The sequence below is a fragment of the Pipistrellus hanaki genome (assembly GCF_964339955.1).
Source record: "Pipistrellus hanaki genome assembly, chromosome: X".
Taxonomy (NCBI): domain Eukaryota; kingdom Metazoa; phylum Chordata; class Mammalia; order Chiroptera; family Vespertilionidae; genus Pipistrellus; species Pipistrellus hanaki.
Genome location: NC_140524.1, coordinates 24,940,911 through 24,964,010, shown reverse-complemented (window position 1 = coordinate 24,964,010; position 23,100 = coordinate 24,940,911). Strand labels below are relative to the sequence as shown.

The window sequence follows — 23,100 nt, the reverse complement described above, 5'->3', positions numbered from 1 at the left end:
TGAGGAACTCACTGGTGACTTTCTGGGAACTAATTTTTAATGTAATTAATCAGCAATGAATTACAAGGCAAATATTTTTGAAAACTAATATAACATGAAATCTCTATATTTTTACTTAAATTTGTCTAGATGTTCTGGGAAATGAGAATCACAGTGCAAAATTTTAGTGACTCATCAATGCCCCTGCCACCTGTTTTGTGCATTGTCTATAAGTATAGAGTACTTGAGGGGTGTCCTATCTACACATATCTCCTTTAATTCTGAGAATCAACTTTATAATGGGACTAGAGCAGGGGTCTTCAAACTACGGCCCGCAGGCCACATGCGGCCCGCAGAGGAGTCTGATCCAGCCCGCCAGGTTTTTTGGGCAGTGAGCGCAGCCGAGGTGTTACAGTAGGAATTAGTAGTTCATATAGTCCGGCCCTCCAGCTCTCTGAGGGACCGTGATCTGGCCCCCACTTTAAAAAGTTTGAGGACCCCTGGACTAGAGGGATGTCTGACTGCCCCTTTAGGCATGATCCTGGGATCGGGCCTAAACAGGCAGTTGGGCATCTCTCTCACAGTACAGGACTGCTGGCTCTCAAATGCTTGCCTGCCTGTCTTCCTGATTGCTCCTAACCGCTTCTGCCTGCCTGCCTGATCACCCCCTAACTGCCCTCCCCTGCAGGCCTAGTCACCCCTAACTGCCCTCCCCTGCTGGCCATCTTGTGGTGGCCCTCTTGTGTCCACATAGGGGTAAGATCTTTGACAACATGGGGGTAGCCATCTTGTGTGTTGGTGTGATGGTCAATGTGCATATTACTCTTTTATTAGATAGGATAGAGGCCTGGTGCATGGGTGGGGGCCAGGTGGTTTGCCCTGAAGGGTGTCTCAGATCAGGGTGGGGGTTCCCTTGGGGCGTGGGGCGGCCTGAGTGAGGAGCCTGTGGTGGTTTGCAGGCCAACCATTCCCTCTCGAGACCCAAGAGGAGGCCCTAGTATCTGGGATTTATTTACCTTCTACAATTGAAACTTTGTAGCCTGGAGCAAAGCCAAGCCTCCTGCTTGCTCAGTGGCTATAGCCATTTCTGTTGGAATTTATTTATCTTCTATAATTGAAACTTTGTAGCCTGGAGTGGAGGCCTGGGCCCCCCAGGGTTTGTGGAAAGCTTGGCTTCCTCCATCACCTGGGAAACCTAAGCCTCCCTTCTGCTGGCTCTGTGGCCACAGCCATCTTGGTTCAGGTTAATTTGCATACCCGCCACTGATTGGCTGGTGGGAGTGGCTGGTCAGCATGGCTTGTGGGTGTAACAGAGTGATGGCTAATTTGCATATTAGTCTTTTATTAGATAGGACAGTCCATTCCTCTCTGCACTCACATTTTCATTATATCTAAATATTATATACTATCACCATTCATCAGCACTGATGAAATAGGTAACAAATAAAGATAACATAACCCTTTCAAGTAGTATCTTGTTAATGGTCTAAAACAAGAAGGCCAGCTAGAATTAGAATGAGACATCAATGAACTAAGTTTAAGACCTGGTAAATTCAGCAGAAAGGGGAGTTTTCAATTCCCCCTATTAGCCCAAATTGCAACTTGATATTTTAAGGTAGCAAAACAAGATGAATTATCAATAGGAAAAAAAGTGCTTTAAAAGGATCTAAGCTTACTGATCCACAAATGTAGTAGACACTGATCTAGAATGACACCATAGTCTTATTAATTTTTGCAAAGGAAAACTCTATAGCTAGGTTAAATTAAATCCACCATCAAATATCTGGCCAGCATTCCTCAAGACTGACAAGGTCATGGGAAACAGGGAAAGACAGAAACAGTCACAGACCAGAGGAGAGAGGGGGACAGATTCAAATAAATGCACTGTGGTGTCCTGGATTGGACATTGGAACAGAAAGAATGATGAGGTCTGAATAAAGTCTGGAATTTAGTTAATAGCAATGTGTAAATGTCAGTTTCTTAATTTTGACAAAAATACCATGGAAAAATATTAACAGTGGGAGGAACTGGGTGAGAGATCATTTGGGAACCTTTTGCACTATCTTCACAACTTTTCTTTAAATTTAAAATTGTTTCAAAATAAAAAGTATTAATAAGTAACAATAAAACCATGAAAAACTGTTATCATAGAATTCATAGATTTACATCATGTAATAATGATCAAACCTCCTCGTCATTTTAAAATTTCCTGTTCCTTTACTGATATTTTTTCTATAAACTGAATTCATGTTTAAATATAGCCCAGATTTTAAATTGAACACACCTGATTGCTCCCTTCACATGCAGGGCAGCTTTGTAGTATCAATTAATATATTAGCTTGTGTCTAAATCCTCTGTAACTAACTTCCCAAAGGCCCTGCAAGGTTATTCCAATGTAGATATATATTCTTTTTTTTTAAGGCACACATGTGCAATTTTTAAAAACAATGCTGTGACTTACAAATGACGGCATTTGAGCATTTTGGAGCATAAACTGCATCTGCTGGGCAAACATGGCTGCGGCAGTCTTTTGTTGAATCAGATTGTTCCGTCCATTAATTTCCAGCTGGGTTTTTAAGTGTGGAGGAGGGTGAAGGTACTTGCAATTCTCTCTAGCACACCGACCCTAAAAATGAAGAATTAGAGTAATTTTCATTATTTTTTCTAAGAATCTGATATGGCTAAGAAAAATAAAAGTGCATTCTCAAACAATGAGGAAACCAAGGGAAAAATGTTAATTTTCCCTCAATTGAGGGGTGGAGAAAAAATATATATAAATATATGACATACTCATAAATATATATTTTTAAATTTTAGACCCATTATGCTGGACATTTTAGGGTCTAAAGTTCTTTTCCATAAGCCTGTACAATGTGAGGAAAAAAAATGTTGAAATCCACTGACATTCTTTTAACTATAGAATATATCCCTTTACCTGGTTGCCGTGTTGTTCTTTAGGTTCCAGAGACAATGGCTCTAGATCACTTGGATAATTGAGACCAAAGTTTATTTTGGAGTCACAGCTATATGGATGTTTTATTGATGGTTTAAGCACTTCCAAACAGAATAATATATCAATCCTGTGAAATCAAGCATCTTTAGTGTTGCCTAAATGTTGACACGGCTACTATATATAGTGTTTACTATGTGTAGCAAAATTGACAGATATGTATTACATTGTCAGATGTGACCTGCTGTGTTTAGCTCATGAGCATTATATAAAGCAGCTAATTATTATCTCATTTAGATTACTGGGTTCACCATAATTTGTTTAAGGCAAACAAAACTGCAAGCAATTTTCACCCTCACAAATGCTAGAGATGGGTGAATAAAAAGGGCAACTTTTTTTTGTTCCAGGAGAAAATGAATTAGTTCATCAACTGTTTTGAACACATGCTGTGATTTTCCTTATTTATGATTTCTAAATGATTCTCACAGTCACATTTCCATATTTATCTTGTTACTAAAGCCTTTCTATAATTTCACTCAGAATCAAGTTATCTCTTTCAAAACATATAATGCAAAACCAAATCACTGCAGCTACTCTTTTAAATATCAGGTCACTGGGATGAGCTGGCTCTATTATTTTACTTTCTCTGGCAAGAAGCTGGGTACAACTTAAAATGTAGTTTGAGAAATTAGAGGTTCAACTTTTGTTTTCTGTCAGGGTTGTCCTTTTGTTTCTCCCATTGATCAATTTATTTTCAATCAAATTAAGTGATTTGTAAAATAAAATAATATCTTAGTTTCAAATCCTGGAAAAGGAAAATTTATTAGCAGTAAGAATTTACAATGGTATTAACTCAATTTTTCCAAATTCATAAAAGTAGTCTAAGAATAGCTATATGATTTCAGCACATATTACAACTGTAATAAATTTTTATATGCACTAAATATCACAATAATGAAGATTCTCCGTCATTAATATGCCTTCCAACCGATAACATGAACCTCTGTTTTACACTTACCACAACCTGCACCAAGCCAAAGATGGTCACAAGGATTTTAGTCCCTAGATTCTCCAGTCTCAACCCAGTATAACTGAGATAATCTGGCTCAGAATTAACAGCCCTGGGGAGCAGCGATACTTATGTCTTCCACAGCCAAGCACATAAGTTTATACTTCAGCATTTCTCTTCTTCTCACACTTTAACATTAAAGATTTCCCCAAACTTTGGTCCTAAATCATTTGCTCTCCTCTCTAATCTCTTTTTCCTTGGGGAATTAAATTATTGTGAAATTTCATGTATCACAGTAATTGCTCGGATCTAAATCTCAATCTCTCTGACTTCTCTTCTGAATTTCAGTCCTTTTTATCACTAATTGCAGCGGTATTCGGAAATCCTGCCCCCTAACCAGGTCTAAATAACTTACTCCTGACCTTTTCCTCCTTAGACTGTTTTCTCTTTTCCTGCATATTCATATTTTTTTTAAGACCCTTGCTCAAATCCCCATACTTTAGGGCAGTTTCATAGCAAGTCATGAAAAAAGAAATTAGGCACCTGCTGAGCAGGATTGCCTTAGAATTGTAAACCAATCCTGGTAGCTTTCCCAGATAAGTAGCAAACACAACCATGGACATTTATACAGAACACAATTTGTACCCCTCCCCCCACCAAAAAAAAAGCTGTATAATGAAGACTGTCTCTTATATTCAGAAATTCCAAACAAGCAATCTTTTTTTTTAAAAAAAAAAGAGGAAAGAAATAATTAGGAGTTTGACTTTTGTTACAATTTACAGTTTTAACATCATTTCCATTAAATACAATCAGAGGTGGGTTAGGAAGGAAAGGAGGGAGAAAACAGGGGGTATTTGGCATGTCTTACCAATCTTCAGATAAAGAATTACTACCTGCCTTTGTGTTTTTATATAATTTTCCTTTACATATAATAACGTTTCTTAAGCTTTTATCTTGAGAAACTGGCATTTTTTCCCACAAAGCAAAACAGTATACAGACATAGAAAAAGAGAAAGAATTACTCTAAAAAGTACATCAAGTTGGTTTTTTTTTTTTTTTTTTTAAATATATTTTATTGATTTTTTTACAGAGAGGAAGGGAGAGAGATAGAGAGCTAGAAACGTCGATGAGAGAGAAACATCGACCAGCTGCCTCTTGCACACCCCCTACCGGGGATGTGCCCGCAGCCAACATACATGCCCCTGACCGGAATCGAACCCGGGACCTTTCAGTCCGCAGACCGACGCTCTACCACTGAGCCAAACCGGTTTCGGCTCAAGTTGGGTTTTAAAAATGAACTATGGAATATAAGGCAGCACGATATTTTGTTAAAAAACTTATTTATGAAATTTTATTTGCTTTATAAACTATTATCTTTTGAATGACAGAATCCATAATTTAATTTTATAAAATGCAGATTCATAGCCATATTACCTTATCAGAAACTGTTGCTTATGTTAAAGAACGTTTATAAAAGACAAAAATATCTGCATTTTCTACCCAAACAGTAAATGAGAAGACCAAATAAATTTATATGAATGTTATCTGTGGAACACAATATTTCAAAAACAAAACAAAACAAAAACAAAAAAATCCAAGGCTCTTAAGTTTTGTTTTTTTTCCCAAAACATCTTTAGAACTCAGAATAATAAATCTCCTCTGTATAGTATTTAGTCTTCAAAAGGCCCAGACTTAATTTTACACCAAAACATTTTAATTGGAGTTTGGATGGAGGAAGGGCAAACTTTTTTGACATTGGCTAACATTTGCTTTAATCCTTGTAGGGAATTGGACTTTTTGGTAAGCATATATAAATGGGGTAGGTTGGAGGCAGGGAAAGGACTGCCTAGCACAATATATAATCACCTACTGTTTTTGTCTTTTGGGAAATAAATTTCTATGAACAAAAAAGGTTCCAATGTTGCCCAAGCCAGTTTTTCTCAATGGATAGAGCGTTGGCCTGCAGACTGAAGGGTCCCAGGTTTGACTCCAATCAAGGGCATGTACCTCGGTTGTGTACCTCTATGCAGGCTCGATCCCCAGCCCTGGTTCGGGGCACGTGCAGGAGGCAACCAGTTAATGTGTCTCTATCAAGAGATGTTTCTCTCTCTGTTTCTCCCCCTCCCTTCCACTCTTTCTAAAAATCAACAGGAAAATATCCTTGGGTGAGGATTTTTTAAAGAAAGGTTTTAATCATGTCCAAGCCAGCTAAGCACTTTGAATGGGTCACAAGATACCTTCTCATACTGGGTCTATAACAGCCCAGAAAGGTTCTTAGTCTGAAAAAAAAAATCATACCTCAGGTTTCCCAAGCCAAGTCAATTGTGTCCCATGTCCTGTAGAAGACCAAGAAGTTCAGAACTACCATGTGCTCAGTTCAAAATATTAGACCATGTCATAAAGGTTTACAAATGTATCTACTATAGTCACCATCCACTGGTAGAGCTAACTATGTAGAAACAGCACAAAGACCTGTCAAGCCATGCAGATCTTTTCCTTCTTCCCCTACATATAGACACACAATTTTTAAAAGTATTGAAAATATTAGAGTGAAAACATTTATGCCAGCCTCAGTTTCACTTTTTCCACTTCATTTGGCTTTTAAAACAAACCATTGTCATCTAGACTATGTAACTGAGTTAAGAAAATAACAAAGTGATTAAATAGGAAAGTGATTCTCTGCTGAAATAAGTGAAATAAGTATAGTAATACCTATGAATCTTCCAGCTTCCTTCTCTTATCTACTCTTTTTGAAAATGCATCCAAAAAGCTGCAGGGGGAGAAAATTGCCAATGAAATTTTCAAAATATGTCTTTATCAAAAGAGTTGATGACAGACAAAGACAAGGTTGAAAAGCATTTATAAAACTTCCAAAATTCAATCTATTTCCCTTTCTTATCTTTAAGCTTTACACAAATGCAGTCAAAGACTTTGACTGAGAGAAAAAAGTAGCATTATAGAGATTCACATCCCATCTAAGTCTTGGGAACTAGGAGATTCTGTCAGATATAAGTTTTCCCATATACTTGGTGGTAGACAAATCCTAAGAAATGTATTTTCATGGTCATGACAGAAAATTCTATCAGAACAAGAAAAGGACCCTATTAAGCTGAAAATGACACCTTGTCAATCAGTTTCTTAACAGAAACAGCTCTTTTCAAAATCACTTGCCTTTTAATACATTTGGAATTATAGAGGGAAGTCCTCTAAAATACAGTAACTCGATTACATTTTCAAAGATATCTTACTGCTTTTCTAGGCTACCAAGAGTTAAAAGTTAAATGTTAAATAAAGGCAACAAACAGATGATTTGTTCTATGAAAAAAGTTATTCCATTTAAATGATCATCTATTAAAAGAAATAATCCTATTGATTTTATATTAACCCACTGAAAACTACTTACATGCATAGACATGACCTCTCAGAGGAAGTAACAGCAATTTTAAAATTACAAATCATACATACTAGGTTGCTGGGTTCCTATAACCATCGCAGACCTATAAAAGGCTAGAAACAATCACAAAGAGCTAAAAGAGAGTCAATATAAACTATCAGCCAGATGTCAGCATGAGAATGGCATCTCCTTTTTAGAGTTCTGTCTTTATAAAAATAAATGTAATCAGTATTATTTTCTCCTCCAATATTTTACTATCTATGAACACACACACACACACACACACACACACACACACACAAACAGCATTTGAAAAATCTTACATACAGGTTATAATTTAAATTTGGGATGCAGACAAGAATTTTTAAGTCTATAATAAACCATTTCCTGTATATATTGAAGGCAAAATTAATGAGGCTAAACGTAGACCCCACGGGGAGGGCCAGCCAAATACACACACCCTCTACTGTAGTCAGCACTGATATACATATACAGGGCAATGACTGGAGCAAACCAGAAATCAAGTTAGAATATGTAAGAAGCTGGGAGAAGCAGAATAATTTTCTTGCCTATCTGTCTCAAGACAGATTTCAAATTGTGACCTCCAAAAGATGAAGGGAGTAATAGACTCAACAATCACACCATTGTTCTGAAATATCCAACTAAGATAACTTGTTTACCAGAATTGCAACGCTTAGGGCTGAAACAGTTTTTAAGTAACATCTGTGCACCTTTATCTTACGGAGAAAAAGATGAGGTGGCTTGTCCTAATTAACAAGCAGCGCTAAGGACAGAAGCCAAGTTTTCAGATTCTCACTACCCAATATGGATTTTCTGTTCAAATGACACTTCCTCTGTAAAAATTTTCCTGAGCCCCTCTCCCCACCCCCATTGCTATTTATCTTTCCCTCTTTTGTGACTCCAGCTGCACCTTGTACTTAGTTTTATGGTTGTACTTATCACTGTGTACACTGTGATAAATTGTTTGCATGCCTATCTCCCCATTAGACTTTGAGCTTATCTAAAGGCAGGGCTATATCGTCCTCATCTTTGAATCTTCAGGAATGTTTCTGTGCCTGGTTAATAGTGACCACTCCATAAAAGTTTGCTGATTGAATGAATAAACTTTGTAAAAATAATCTCACAGGGCCTTACACTATGTCTGCCTTAGAAGCCCAATTCTTTCTTTTGCTATTTCCTTTCATCAGTTCTTTTATCTTGCTCCAAGAGGAGAATCATGGCCAGCACGTGACCAAGGCTGTTCCTGGTTGTCTGTTCCAAATGAACCGTTATCCTATGCAGCCCCAGAAAATAACTAATTTATATCTCTCTCTGTGTGTGTGTGTGCTGAATATATACTCAGAGATGTGACCATATGACTGAAAATTTCTGGTAATTCAGTATAACTGAACCAGAAATATCAAGAATCCATAAAGTATACAGACATCAACTCTGGTCTAATTGCAGGGGTCTGTGGTCACAGGAACCTCCAGGAAACAGGACCCTACGAAGCTGAATAAAGGCACCTTCAAAAAATTCATAGTTAAAGAGCATCTGGGCCTGCCTAGGGGGAGCACTGAAAGACCAGGATTGGTTTAGAATAAACTGCCTTCTCAAACTGCTCCACTCCCACCCCATGTTTTTCAGAACAAGTTGCAAGTCAAATTCCCATGAGCTACTTGGACAAAGGTGAATACCTGGTTTGGGGATAATCACACAGGTGGGGCCTTCTTATGTATCTCTATTGCATATACTGACTTCTTAAAAGAAATATGTTCCCCTGTACTTCAAGACACAATATCCAGCTGCATTCATATTAAACATTTAGTTTTCAAATAACCATGACCTTACATTTTTCACTTGAAAATTTTGAAGGGCAAATAATAAAATATCATAGTTGCTGTTCACAGTGAAACCAAGCCTGCCTCACCGATACCCCGTATATGCTCCCTGCCCCTAATCCAATTTCCCCTGATTTAATCAAACACCTTCAATCACTTTAGAAAAATATTAACTGAATGTCTGTTCAATAATAAGCTCCCCAAGAATTCATCATCTCTTTCCAAATAGACAGCCAGAATCAAATTAAAACCCAGAGACAATTGAATTACACTTGTATTAAGTTACCAACAGTCAGACGGCATTTCTGATGCTAAGTACTCATGGAAGTTATTCTTAAAGTAGTTGATGGCAGTGAGCATAAAATGTCATTAAAATATAGCAAAAAAGAAAAAAAAGGGTGTGGGGGGAAGAAAAATCATGACATTCAATGTGTTACTCTAAGAAATAAAATACACATAAAATCATGCAACTTCAAAATCCACTTACTATATAGCATTTGATATGAAATAACATAAAAGGGTATCTCAGCCAGAAGCCAGTCAAATCTGCTAGTAGGGTTCCCTCACTTCTCTTTTCTGCACACCCCATCCAGTCACCTACCACAGCGATTTAGAACAAGGACAAAGAGGACACCAGCTACTTGCACCCTTTCTTCCTAGCTAGGGCTTCTGCTTAGAATCCTATCTAGGGTTGCCAAATTATCAAATGAAAATACAGGACTCCGATCAAATTTGAATTCCATATAAACAACAAATAACTTTTAATGTAAGTATGCTCAATATAATATATTATCTATCAATCCTTTCCCCATTTCTTCTACCCTGGTGAATTGAGTTAAATAGAGTCACATTCTCCAAAACTCAATTTACCCCCTTTACCTTAAAGTTGTAAGCAGCCCTCTCCATGGAATCAGCCTGGGTTCTACTTGCCCAGAGCAAATCAGAAGGCACTCTCAGTCCCAGCTTACCTGGCCAGCTACAAGGAATTTAAGGAAGTAGACTGCTGGGGAAAGCAGTTTTGATTCCATGGCTCCTCCCACCAAAAGCTTCACAGGGCTCCCTCCCAATCCTGTCAGCCGCTCAGCTTTCCCACCCACAGTGGTGCAAGTGTATATTCAAATGACTTTGATGCCTGCCAGAGCTCCTCATTTAGGTTAGGATGAAGACAGGCATGGTGAGTGACCATCACGCCTAACTACTGACTCCATACAAAAGTTTTGAACATATGAATTATTACAGGAAAATTAGGCTTTTATGTTTTTAATGTTTTTATATGTGTGTCTGGGGATGAGGAGGGCAACTTAACATTTTTTTTCTTCAGCTCTGTCTGTGGAATACTCAAATTCAAGCAACAGTCATCTATTGAAGCCCAGGAAAATGACTGCTTAGCATTACGTTTCTCTATGCACACATAAGGTCTATGCAGATACTTATTCAAAACATGTAAGATGACATTGAATAGCCATTATGTGCATATTTTTTCCAGTCAACCTTTGGTTATGCATATTGAAAGACAGAGAGAAGTAGGGGGGCATGCTTAATTCTAGTGAGCAAAATAATATATTCAGGAAAAATGGCAATCTACAATAGTTCTACTATATATATATATATATATATATATATATATATATATATATATATGAACTATTTTATATATATATATATATATATGAACTATTTTATATATATATATATATATATATATATATATATATGTATGTATTGGACATTTCAGAATCAGTTTCTAGACAATCCTAAAATTAATTTTTATTCAATAAGAATGCAAACTTGGAAATTTATTGGAATTATCAAAGATTCAGAATTAGTTCTATCAGAAAGAATGAAATGGTACTTCACTGAGGAAGTTTATATGATAATAGACAACATGTCACAGAAATATTAAATAGTAAAGCTGGAAATATTCTTAGACATCACTTAGTCCAACATTTGCCAGAGTGTGTACCACAGACCTTCTTCTCCCAGAAACTCTGGGCACAGGTGGTACTCACCCTGGACAGGACACCCTTCTATCACAGGGACACTAACACCCTCCACTCACTCAGACTGGGACAATTTAGATATCCCAATTTCCTCAATTCACCTCGCATGCACATCTTTGGGATGTGAAGGAAACCAAAGGGCCCAAAGAATAGCCATGCAGACTTGGGAAAAACATGCCAACTCCAAAGAGATAGTGGCACTGGCCAGGAATCATTCCCTCCTTTCCCCCTGCACCCATCAGCTTTGTAACAAAACGACATTATTTGAAGATCTGCCTACTTGATTTTCCAAAAGTTAACAAAAATGTATATTTTGCCTATGATTGCTACAATTATCTTCCCAAAACCCCTTGTCAAAGCTGTGTTTTGTCAGTTATTTCCATATGACTGCTGGAGCTTTCTTTTATTTGAATGTTTCTTAGGCAACTTCTGAAGTTACAACTTTGAGTCTTATCTGTCTAACTGGATTTCCTACAATAGACCTTCTGTCCCTTGAACCCAAGTCAGTTAGCTTAGGTTTTCCATGTCTTAAGGGTCACAAGTGAGTTACTTGGGAAGTAACATATTTGTCAATCCCCTGAATTCCTAAGGGTCTTAGCTTTGCATTCAACTTAATCTTTGGGTTTTCCACTTGGCAAAATTAAATTTCCTATCTATAAAAATAAAGTTTAAAAGAAGAATTAAATTTAGACAAATATCTTGCAAACTTATAAGGAGGAGGGTTTAAGGTGAGAAAGGCACTGATTATTTTTCAGATTTAAACAATCTATCTTTGCAGAGCTCAGTATGCTGCTAAAAATAAATTAAATAATTACAACTCTATAGCCAGACCCATAACCCTCCACCCAGAGGTTATATAAAGGGCAGATATAGTTATTGATTTACCTCTGCATTTTTAAATTAGAGGCACAAAGAAAATAAGCCCCCCCCCCCCCTTGCTAAACATAAATCTTCTCTCAGATAAAGAAATTTAAAAGCATGATATCAAAATGGCTATGTACAGGATCTGGTTAAATTCATTAGTGTGAAATCATGTTTCAAACCCCAAACAGAGCAAAATTTATCCACTTTAAAATAAGCATTTTCCTCATATTCCTACCCAACACTAAATATACAATTTCTAAGCAGAACGTTTTACTTGATGATATGGACTGCCATTAAAATATTTTGAGGCACAGACTACATCTACATTTTGTTAATGATAAATATATTTTTATTACCAGAAGTCTTACTGAAACCTTTGTGCTAATTTGTTATTAAAAGTGTAGGCATTTTAGAGTATCAGACAACTACCCCTATCTCCTCCCCCCCACCTCCCGCCAAAAAAAGGCTCAAAACTCCAAATGCATTTTGTATTTAAATAAAGTGAAGTGGTGTTTTTAGCCCAGGGAGTCTTTTTAAAAGCATCTGAAAATTAGGCCAAATTACTGTTTGTTTTGTTCTCCAGACATAAGAAGAGCAATGTACTGATATAAATTCTTTTTCTTTTAAAAATAAAGATCTATTCTGCTTGGCCTGAATATCTACCAAGTATATTAAGTTTCATCCAGAATGTATTTCAGGGATTTGAACAGACCTGGCAGAGTTCTAGATAAAAGTACTGAAATTACTTTTAAAAATATATGTATTTTAAAATTATCCTGTCTCAGTCTAACTTAGTAAATATAATAACCTTGTGAAGCTCACCTGCTTTCCGTGAGAAGTTAATATTTGATGATGATGAAACTGTTCCTGGTATTTAAAGAACCTAAACAAGGCTATCCACAAACAATGTGACTAGAAATGGGGTTAGTTTAAAGAAGATAAAATGATAAGTGGAGGTTTTATGTTTTAAAATAAATCAATCCTTCAACCATAAAGTCTCATATCTTTACAGAGAAAAATATGAAATATGATCTCTACCAGAGAATGCCTATCTCCAAATCTAAAACAAGAAAAAAAAAATAAAGCAAAGCAAAGAACAGGAAAAAGTTAATTAGTAATTTTAAAATCTGTCCATTTGAACTTCTCAAGTCAGTTTCAACAGTTAGAACAAGAGTTATTGGGAGAATAGTGCACTTGTAGAAATGTAGTGTTCTTTGAAAACATCTACCCTTTATAGTAACCAAAAAAGGTTTCAAGGATATTAGTGATAGTCTAATAGGTGTCTTTTGATTGGTAGACTCCTTATTTTAGTGAGAAAACAATAAAATAAAACAGATTTTTCTAGCTTCATTTGCCTTCCCTGAAAATTAGGAAATTTCAAAAAATGTCTTTTTGAAAAATAAAATGTGTCCAGTTTATGTCTCTTATATAAAGCAAATAAAATTTAATTCTAGAAAAAAAAATCCTATATAATAAAAGCTTAACATGCTAAGTGTCCAGTCAGCCCATCTGCCAGTCAGCTGTTCAACCAATCAAAGCGTAATATGCTAATGATATGCTAAGGCTGCTCAACCACTCACTATGACATGAACTGACCACCAGGGGGCAGACAGTCAACTGCTTGACCAGTAGCTATGATGTGTACAGATCACCAGGGGGTAGACGCTCCAACTGGTAGGTTAGCTTGCTGCTGGGGTCCAGATGATTGGGACTGAGCAAGATGGGCTGGACACACCCTGGAGCCCTCCCACAGTCCCTCCCCAGCTGGCCAATCTCCTGTATTCTTCCCCAGCCCTGGATTGTGCACTGATTGGGTCCCTCGGCCTGGCCTGTACCCTCTCGCAATCCAGGACCTCTCAAGGGATGTCAGCCGGTTTCAACCTGATCCCATAGTCCAGGCAGAGGGACCCCACTGGTGCAGAAATTTGTGCACTGAACCTCTAGTAGTTAATAAAGTGACACAGTGAAATAAACTAGGTAGTATAAAACATCACTGTGCCAATCTTTTCCAGTTATTTTTCTACTAAGTATAGCTCGAGAATGTAATTGGTTTTATTTTGTTTCATGTTTTACATTGACTTTAAATACTAGACTCTATTAGAGTCTAGAATATAAGGTCAAATGACCTTTAGAAGTGAACTAATTCTTACCATTTATGAGTGTGCTGAAGAATAATAGTATATACAGTTTTAGCACATGTATTTGGCATGTGACAATTGCTGAAACATATGTAAAGACCAGGTTGAGGTCTTTAAAATTTTATTTTCCATTATTATCTTAAAAGTAGTCATAATGACAAAATCCCTTTAAGGGCCTTATAGAACTTTGTGAAATGGCTTTCCCTTTTTTTCACACCACATCCATTTGAATAATAGCAACTGACTTTATTATGTATGTGTTTATAATGTGCCAGACACTGTTTAAAGTGCCTTATTTTCATGAACTCATTTAATTTTCACAATAAACAACCTTAGGTGGTCAGTGTGTTAGTGAGGAACTGAGACATAGAGAATTAAAGAAACACACGCAAGCTGACAGATCTAATGTAGCAGAGAAGGGATTGGAACAGAGGTGCTCTGGATCTGGAGCTCACATTCCTAACCAGTACACAATTACCTCGCAATACTTTGACATTAACTAGACTGAGGAATAAGCCAAAACCGGTTTGGCTCAGTGGTAGAGCATTGGTCTGCGGACTGAAGGGTCCCAGGTTCGATTCCGGTCAGGGGCATGTATGTTGGTTGCGGGCACATCCCCAGTAGGGGGTGTGCAGGAGGCAGCTGGTCGATGTTTCTCTCTCATCGACGTTTCTAGCTCTCTATCTCTCTCCCTTCCTCTCTGTAAAAAGTCAATAAAATATATATTTTTTAAAAAAACTAGACTGAGGAATGAGCTAGTTTAAATATTTCTACTGTCTGGGCTACTAGTTTCCTTCTAAGATTATTTCACATCAAGTGGCTGTTAGGCATGTCCAGAAGCTATTTAAGATACATTTATGGAAAATGAGATGTTTTCTTAAGTATCTATGGATCTGCGTTACTTGAGAATGAGTAAGACAAGGGAACTAAATGTCCATTTTTTTTTTACAGCATGTACACCTGAATAATTACAGGTAACTCTATTGTGTATTTATCATGTGTCGGGCACTGTTCGAAGTACTTTATATGTATTAAGACTTTCATCCTTACCGAAGCAGAACAATTAGTACAAACCTGTCCTCTCTTAGCTCAGCTTTTTATTAACTGTTGGCACAATAGAATTTTGCCAGTTGGTTTGGGAGAAGCATTGTCATATTATTAGGAGTTGGGTTACTAGAGTTGAAACACAAACAACCATGACCTGACAAAAGAGCAGTCCAGCAAAACCTGATATACCTAGAGAACAGATGGAAGTGGAGCTCATTGAAATAGTTGTTTGTGTACATTTTGTGATTCTCATTACCATTCTAAAAGAAGACTCTTAAAACAGTAGTGCTTGCCTAAACCGGTTTGGCTCAGTGGATAGAGCATCCGCCTGTGGACTGAAAGGTCCTGGGTTCGATTCCGGTCAAGGGCATGTACCTTGGTTGTGGGCACATCCCCAGTAAGGTGTGTGCAGGAGGCAGCTGATTGATGTTTCTCTCTCATCGATGTTTCTAACTCTCTATCCCTCTCTCTTCCTCTCTGTAAAAAATCAATAGTAGTGCCATTTGGAAGCAGATTTACTCAGACCTCAAATGTCTTGAGTGCTGTAGCTTCACGTTATCACAAAGCAGAAAGAAAAAATTAAACTGTATCACATAATAGAAAGGAGTGTTGTTCTCAAGCATTTCATTCCACTAAGATCACAGGCAAATAAAAATTCACATACACTATACACACAAAAGACTCAATAGTAGTGGAGATTTGATTTAAATGACCAGAGAATGTACATACTTTGAGATGGTGCAAAGTAGGTGATGATTTGCAGGCTTGGGAACTAGGGTTTGACTTTTTCAGTACTTAAAAAGTAGTATATGAATAAGAGTTATGTTCAGTTTCTTTTCTATATTGCAAATTTATTTGGAGATAAGTATATAAATCTAAAGACTTCAAGTACAACCCAATACCTGGATACATCAAGTAAACACTTTAATAATATAAACACATCAATTCTATTCAATATAACATCATTCGTGTTTTCCCACAGCTGTTTAAAAACAAAGTGTTAGAGATACTTGCTGAAGATAGTTGGAAACCTGAATTTTATAAGTGACTGGACAATTGGGCATGTAGGACTCAAAAGTGTACTTATACTTTTAAAGACAATATGATAGAGAAAATAGCAATAATAACAAATCCAGTGTTGAAATGAATCAACTGTTTAGAATCAGGTTACAGGCTATTCATACTTTGACTTCTCATGCATTTGTTCCTAGACAAAGTGGGAATAAGTCTAAATTTTAATATGATTTCAGGATTTTATTAGAAAGAGTGCTATACTGGGATTTAAGTGCCCTGGATTCTGATTACCTTTTGATCATGGCTAAGTTATATTTCCAATTCTGTTCATCAGTTTTTCTAGGAATAATTTCGGCCACTAAATATTTCAGAGGCACTTTGAAAAATAAAAAGGGAAATTTAGTATGTTTAGAAAATAAAATCAGTACAAAATATAAAAATATAATACTTATTTCTCTTTATTAATTCTTTTAAAAGGAAATAAAATTGTTGCTATGAATTAAGTATTAAAGTATGTCAGATTACAAACTATGTTTTACCACTTTACCTCTCCACAAAAGTAATGCATTATATACGAGAAATTCTTGATATTGTGAGTAATGTAAATTATCATGTGCCTGGAGACGGAACTTATATACAATGTTAAAGAGCCAAGGACACTTCTCTTCTTAGAACTGGATATTGTTAAACAGTTGTTGCTCCCACAGCTCAGTGGTATGATAGGTGAAATAGCAGAGGATAAAGAAGCCGATTCAGGCTTTAATCTTATCCTTGCAAATAACTGAAAAGATAAAAGAATTATTGCTCCCTTTTCAACTGGCAATAAGCCAATGCTTACTTAGGGAGATCCGTTTATCTAATCAAGAGATACATGTCTACCATCACAAGCTTCTTACTTTAAGGTCTCTCATAATGAAAATTCACTTTAGAATCATAATGACTAAACATTTAAAGTAATTTTTATTTTATGAAAAGGTTTGGAGCAACACACTTTTTGGTTGGTATATTTTAAATGTTTTACTTTGCCAAACTGCTGTTATATTTTATTTACAGCATTAAATGATAAAAAGAAATCAGGCAAGTCATTTTTCCTGGTAAATTAGGAGGATAAAGTAAAACAAATAATAGACATAAGAGAAGATGTTAATGGTGCTTAAAATACAAACAAATAATTAATTATAGCGAAGGAATTTTAAATATTATTTATGTAAGATTAAAATTGAACTTCATTATAAAGTAGTTTATAAGTTTTTAAACTAATTTTTCCTTTTTTAATTTTTATCTCATTATGCCAACCTCTTAGATGCCAATATTGACTTATATAAATGTGAAACATGTTTGAATATGTGATATATATGGACATACACATATTTCTATTGTTAAAAACTAACTAGAACTAATAAATATTATAAGTATGCACATATACACACACACTTTTATATACCACACTTGCTGCATATAAAATTATGAAAGTCCACTTGTAGCAGCTTAAAACACCTACAATAGAGCTCTTGGGTTATTAAAAAGTCACTAATGTCTCCAAAGGGTTATAATAGGAAAATAATTTTTTTGTTTGTTTCATACATTTGGACATTGATGTTATTTTGCCCAACTATCTGTAATGTAATGTTCTATGAGAAGTTTTTATATGTTCTACAAAAATAGGGTTCTGTGGTCAAAATTTTTTGATAAATATTGGGTTAAAAGGAAACTGCTATCTTTTGTGCAGTATGTTTCAGAGCCTTATCTGTAATTAAGCCACATTAGCTAATAAGCATTGTGGCTGTGGTATTCCTTGGGAGGAGAAACATAACAACCTTTTTCTACCATATCAGAACATAAACAATAACCCAAGAATAAGGCCATTGAAAAGTGAGGAAAAGGAAGGAAGAAGCATTGTGGGACCAACTGCTGAGAATTCTGAAACTGAGAAATATCCTCTTTAGTTGATATTCTCCTGAATAGGCATGGTTTCTCTAAATCAATGATTTTCAAATTTTATTAACCAGAATCACCATGAAGGCTTCTTAAAACACAGACCCACCCCCAGAGTTTCTGATTCAGATGTTCAAGGGAATTGACCTGAGAATTGACATTTCTAACAAGTTCCCAAGTAGAGCTGGTGCTGCTAGTCTGCTAACTATTTTGAGAACCTCTGCTCTATGGGAATACTGTCTTATCCAACAATGGATTTAGCTATTTATTGAGCATGTTTTTTATGTTACTGATAATCCAAATGGAAAGTTTCTTTGATATCTTAATTCCACATCTCCAATCTCAGTAATGATATTAGCAGTCATATATATATATATATATATATATATATATATATATATATATATAGAGAGAGAGAGAGAGAGAGAGAGAGAGAGAGAGAGAGAGGAACACAGGCGCCACCACCACCCTGGAGCAACACCCCGCCAAATTGCAGCCAACAGCAAATGCTACCAAGACCCCATGGCACAAAATGAAGCCCACAGTCCAGCCCAGCCCAGAAATGGTCACTGTGGGCACCAGGTAATGACATCATGTAGCAACGCCTGGCTTCCTCTCCCTGGTGTCTATCCTCCTTGGCCAAGAACACAACTTGCTTTATAGCCAGGTGGAAAGAGTTTACACTTTAACGAAATGTCTGTGAAGTATTTTCAAGTGCCTCATATCATTTGATCCTTACAGAAGTCCTGGAGTAGGTAGATATGAGACTCAGTGGGATCCTATTTTATTTTCATTAGCTGGAAATGGAGATTTAGAAAACTTAGAAACTTGACCCTACTAAAAAGGAGTAAGAAAGGTGGACCTTGAAAATGTCCAGGTTTTATCACTGCACAGAATATAGTGAAACACTGCTACAGTTAAATTTTTTACCCTTTGTTCTCCCTGTGTGATCTACAATAATAATCTGCTTCGTGTTGATATTTACTGCTGTGCTGCTAACAATTATCTGAAAGAGAAGTTGGAGTGCTTCCATGGGGTAGAAAAAGTTTAGCAACATTAGAAAGCAGGTCTAAATAAGCAAGTTTAGCCAAAACTGGTTTGGCTCAGTGGATAGAGTGTTCGCCTGTGAATTAAAAGATCCCGGGTTCGATTATGGTCAAAGGCATGTACCTTGGTTGCAGACACATCCCCAGTGGAGGGTGCGTAGGAGGCAGCTGATTGATGTTTCTAACTCTCTATCTCTCTCCCTTCCTCTCCGTAAAAAATCAACAAAATATATTTTCAAAGAAATAAACAAATTTATTCTCTCTCTCTCTCTCTCTCTCTCTCTCTCTCTCTATATATATATATATATATATATATATATATATATATATACACACACACACACACACACACACACACACACACACACACACACCGTATTTTCCGGCGTATAAGACGACCCCCTAATTTTACAGTTAAAACATAGGCTTAGGCCTATATTTGCTGTATAAGACTACCCCCCACTTCCGAGGCAACACCAGTTCTTTTTTTAATAGACCGCCTCTCTGACTCTGGCCAATCTGAGCAGGCTTTTTACTAGAACACAGTGTACATGTTCTGTACATGTGCCACACATATAAAGCTCTCACTAGCATCAATTCCATGTGTGTGCTTCAATCTGTCATGGTCGATTGTGAATTTTGTTGACACTTCTATTATAGAGAAAGGGTGAATAGTGATACTAAAATATATCTTCTAATTAATTTCCTTTGAATGTGCACAAATCCATGCACTGGGACATTGCTATAAAGTAAGGCCAATTTAAGTTATGCAAAAAAAAAAAAAAAAAAAAAAAAAAAAGGACAGGGCTTCTCAAAACTCTATTCTATTACTCCTCAAAAACATTCATTTTCTGTTTACAAATTACGGTAGTGAGTTGTATTAGTTATAAAGTTAAATATATAAGAGCTTTGTAGGACATGTTGCTTATATTTACTCTATAAACTTCCCCAGTGTTTTTCTAAATTATTGTTATATGCCCAAATTTAAGCAAATAAAATATTTTGTAGTTAAGTCTCCTCAGTTTTCTAATAAATTAATAATTTTACTCACTGAATTGAAATCATACTCAACTGTAAGCATTACCCCTTCTCCTCGTTCTCCAAAATAATATCTGGAAAAAGACAAGCTAAGAGGAAAATGCTTTTCACATCAACTAAGCAAACAACACAGTGCAGATCATGGCATTTCAGCGTGGACAAACAGAAGCTGAAGTATCGATAGATTCCCAAACCTCAAAGCTAGCACTGAATCCAAAGTTCATCAGTTGTACCCTGCAGGGATGCAATAAGAAAACACATTTCATACATCACTATGTCCTTTTAATTGTAAAGAAAACAGTTAAATATAAGGAGATCCAAGTATTCATTATTATTTTGTTTATGTATTAAGAGTAGTCTCAGCAGCACTTGTTTACTTCTGAGTATCGCTATACCTATAAACACCAAAGCCCCCAGCTTGCATTACTGAAATACCTACAATACAATTACACAGCAAAATGGAAAGAAAAAACAACAACAACCACACACCACAATTCAGCTTAATAAGCTTCAAATAAGAAATTCAGAAACAGAATTATCTCCTTCCCTTGCTCCCTTGCTCCCTTGCTCTCTCACTAGTTATGCAACTACATTCTTACAGAAGAGCTTAAAAATAACGTACAATAAAGATGCCTTTTCAAGAAGATCATTTTCATAAACCTGAATAGTAAGAGTGATATATAATGGTAAAGGCAGGGCAACAGCAACAAATATATAAAAAATACATTAAAAAATCTAGACTAAGGTGAATTGCTTCAGCTGGGTAGGAAATTTAGCTCTGAGATATCTAGCAACCATAGTATTGAATTGCATTGTTCTTATTGCCTGATAAAAGAAGGCATATTGGTTAAGTAGAGGCCCAGTGCACAAAAATTGTGCACTCGAGTGGGGGAGTCCCCCAGCCCAGCCTGTGTCCTCTCGCAGTTCAGGAGCCCTCGGGGGATGTCCATCTGATGGCTTAAGCCCACTCCCCATGAGGAATAAGCCTAAGTGGGCAGTCAAATGTCCTTAGTGCTGCTGTAGTGGTGGGAGAGGCCCCCGCCACTGCTGCTGTGCTCACCAGTCATGAACCCAGGTTCTGACTGAGCAGCACTCCCCCTGTGGGAGTGCACTGATCACCATGGGTCAGCTCCTATGTTGAGGTCTGGCCCCTGGTTGTCAGTGAGTGTCATAGCAACTGTTTTTTTTCTGCTGTTTGGTCGATTTGCATATTAGCCTTTTATTATATAGGATTAGAGACCTAGTGCATGAAATTCATGCAGGGGATGGTGTCCCTCAGCTCGACTTGCACCCTCTCCAATCTGGGATCCCTCTTGCAATCCAGGACCACTGACTCCTAACCACTCACCTGCCTACCTGCCTAATGCCCCCAAATACCCTCCCCTGCAGGCCAGTTTGCCCTCAACTGCCCTCCCCTGCCAGCCTGATCTTGCCCCTAACTGCCTCTGCTTCGGCCCCCACCACCATGGCTTTATGCAGAAGTAAATCGGACATTGGAAGATGGCTGGTCAATCCAGTCTAATTAGCATATTACGCTTTTATTAGAATAGATAAAGCAACTCTCTATAAAATGACTACTGATACTGTGAAGACATAAAGAAGAACAGGATATGGAGCTTGCACCAAGGAGTTTACCTATCTTATCTCTTGCAATTGCAAAGACATGAAAAATGTTCCTGGAAGGGGCTTTAGCACTTGCCCTACTAGTAGGGGCAGAAATAAAAGAAAAACCATGGGGTGAAAATCAAAGATGACGAGGGGTACATTTAATGGTGCTATTGAGGAGGGGAAGCAAGTTTGATAGGAACAATGATATATCTCTGAGCTATAATTAATCACAGATCTTTATTTTCACTTCAAAAAGAGATGAGTTTATAGTGGAAAATGTGTGATAAAATGGCATAAATAATTCTCTCTCTGAAGAGTCTTTCTTTTAACACCCCCTTTTCATTAGTATGTTATTTTATTCATTTCACTTTCATTCTGATTTCATTTCAAATACATTAATATTGGATCTGAAGTATTTAAAAATGAAAAACTTTCTCAATAGGTGTTTTTCAAACTCCCTTCCTTCCTTCCTTCCTGCCTGCCTGCCTGCCTGCCTGCCTGCCTTCTCTCTCTCTCTTCTCTTTTCTCCCCTCCTCTCCCCTCCACTCCCCTCCCCTCTCTTCCCCTCCCCTCCCCTTCCCTTCCCTTTCCTTCCCTTCTCTTCACTTCCCTTCCCTTCATTTCTGGCTTTCTTTTGGTTTTCTCTCCTCTCTTCCTATATTTCTTTCCTTTTCTCTACAATCTCTGACTTAGAAGTAATGTCATTTTTTCCTTATTTTCTATAGTAGGAAAATTGTATGTTTTATCACTAATACTTCAAAGATGGAGTAAATGTCATATGCCATTCAAGTGAGGTCTTTAAAATTTGGAAAAACTGAGAGAGACTTGCTTTAGTTTTAGCTGTCAGTATCCTATTAAACATATGCTACTGATTAAAAATATTAATGACATCATTATCATCATCATCATCATCATCATCATCATCATCACAGCTTCTGCACAGCAAAAGAAACCATCAACAGAACAATAAGAAAACCCACTGCATGAGAAAAAATATTTGCCAATATTATCTCTGATAAGGCCTTAATCTCCAAATTTGCAGGGAACTCATACAATTTAACAAAAGGAAGATAAACAACCCAATCAAAAAATGGGCAATAGACCTACATAGATACTTTCCAAAAGAGGCCATACAGAAGATCAAGAAACATGAAAACATGCTCAAAGTCACTGATCATCAGAGAGATGCAAATCAAAATGACAATGAGGTACCATCTCACATCTGTCAGAATGACTA

At 36.8% G+C, this 23,100-nt stretch overlaps 1 protein-coding gene across 20 annotated transcripts in view; it reads right to left on the bottom strand.

The window, feature by feature from the left end:
- MBNL3 (muscleblind like splicing regulator 3) overlaps positions 1 to 23,100 on the bottom strand; it is a 131,853-nt gene that overhangs the window by 34,085 nt on the left and 74,668 nt on the right. For 17 of the 20 annotated variants that reach the window (XM_084870746.1, XM_084870747.1, XM_084870740.1 and 14 more), the window contains one exon: positions 2,441 to 2,605. In XM_084870746.1, the coding sequence (XP_084726872.1) occupies positions 2,441 to 2,605 (165 nt within the window). Of the gene's footprint in view, positions 1 to 2,440; positions 2,606 to 6,236; positions 6,258 to 10,052; positions 10,139 to 23,100 lie in introns of those variants that run through there. The other 3 variants (XM_084870735.1, XM_084870736.1, XM_084870744.1) reach the window with 2 other exon arrangements.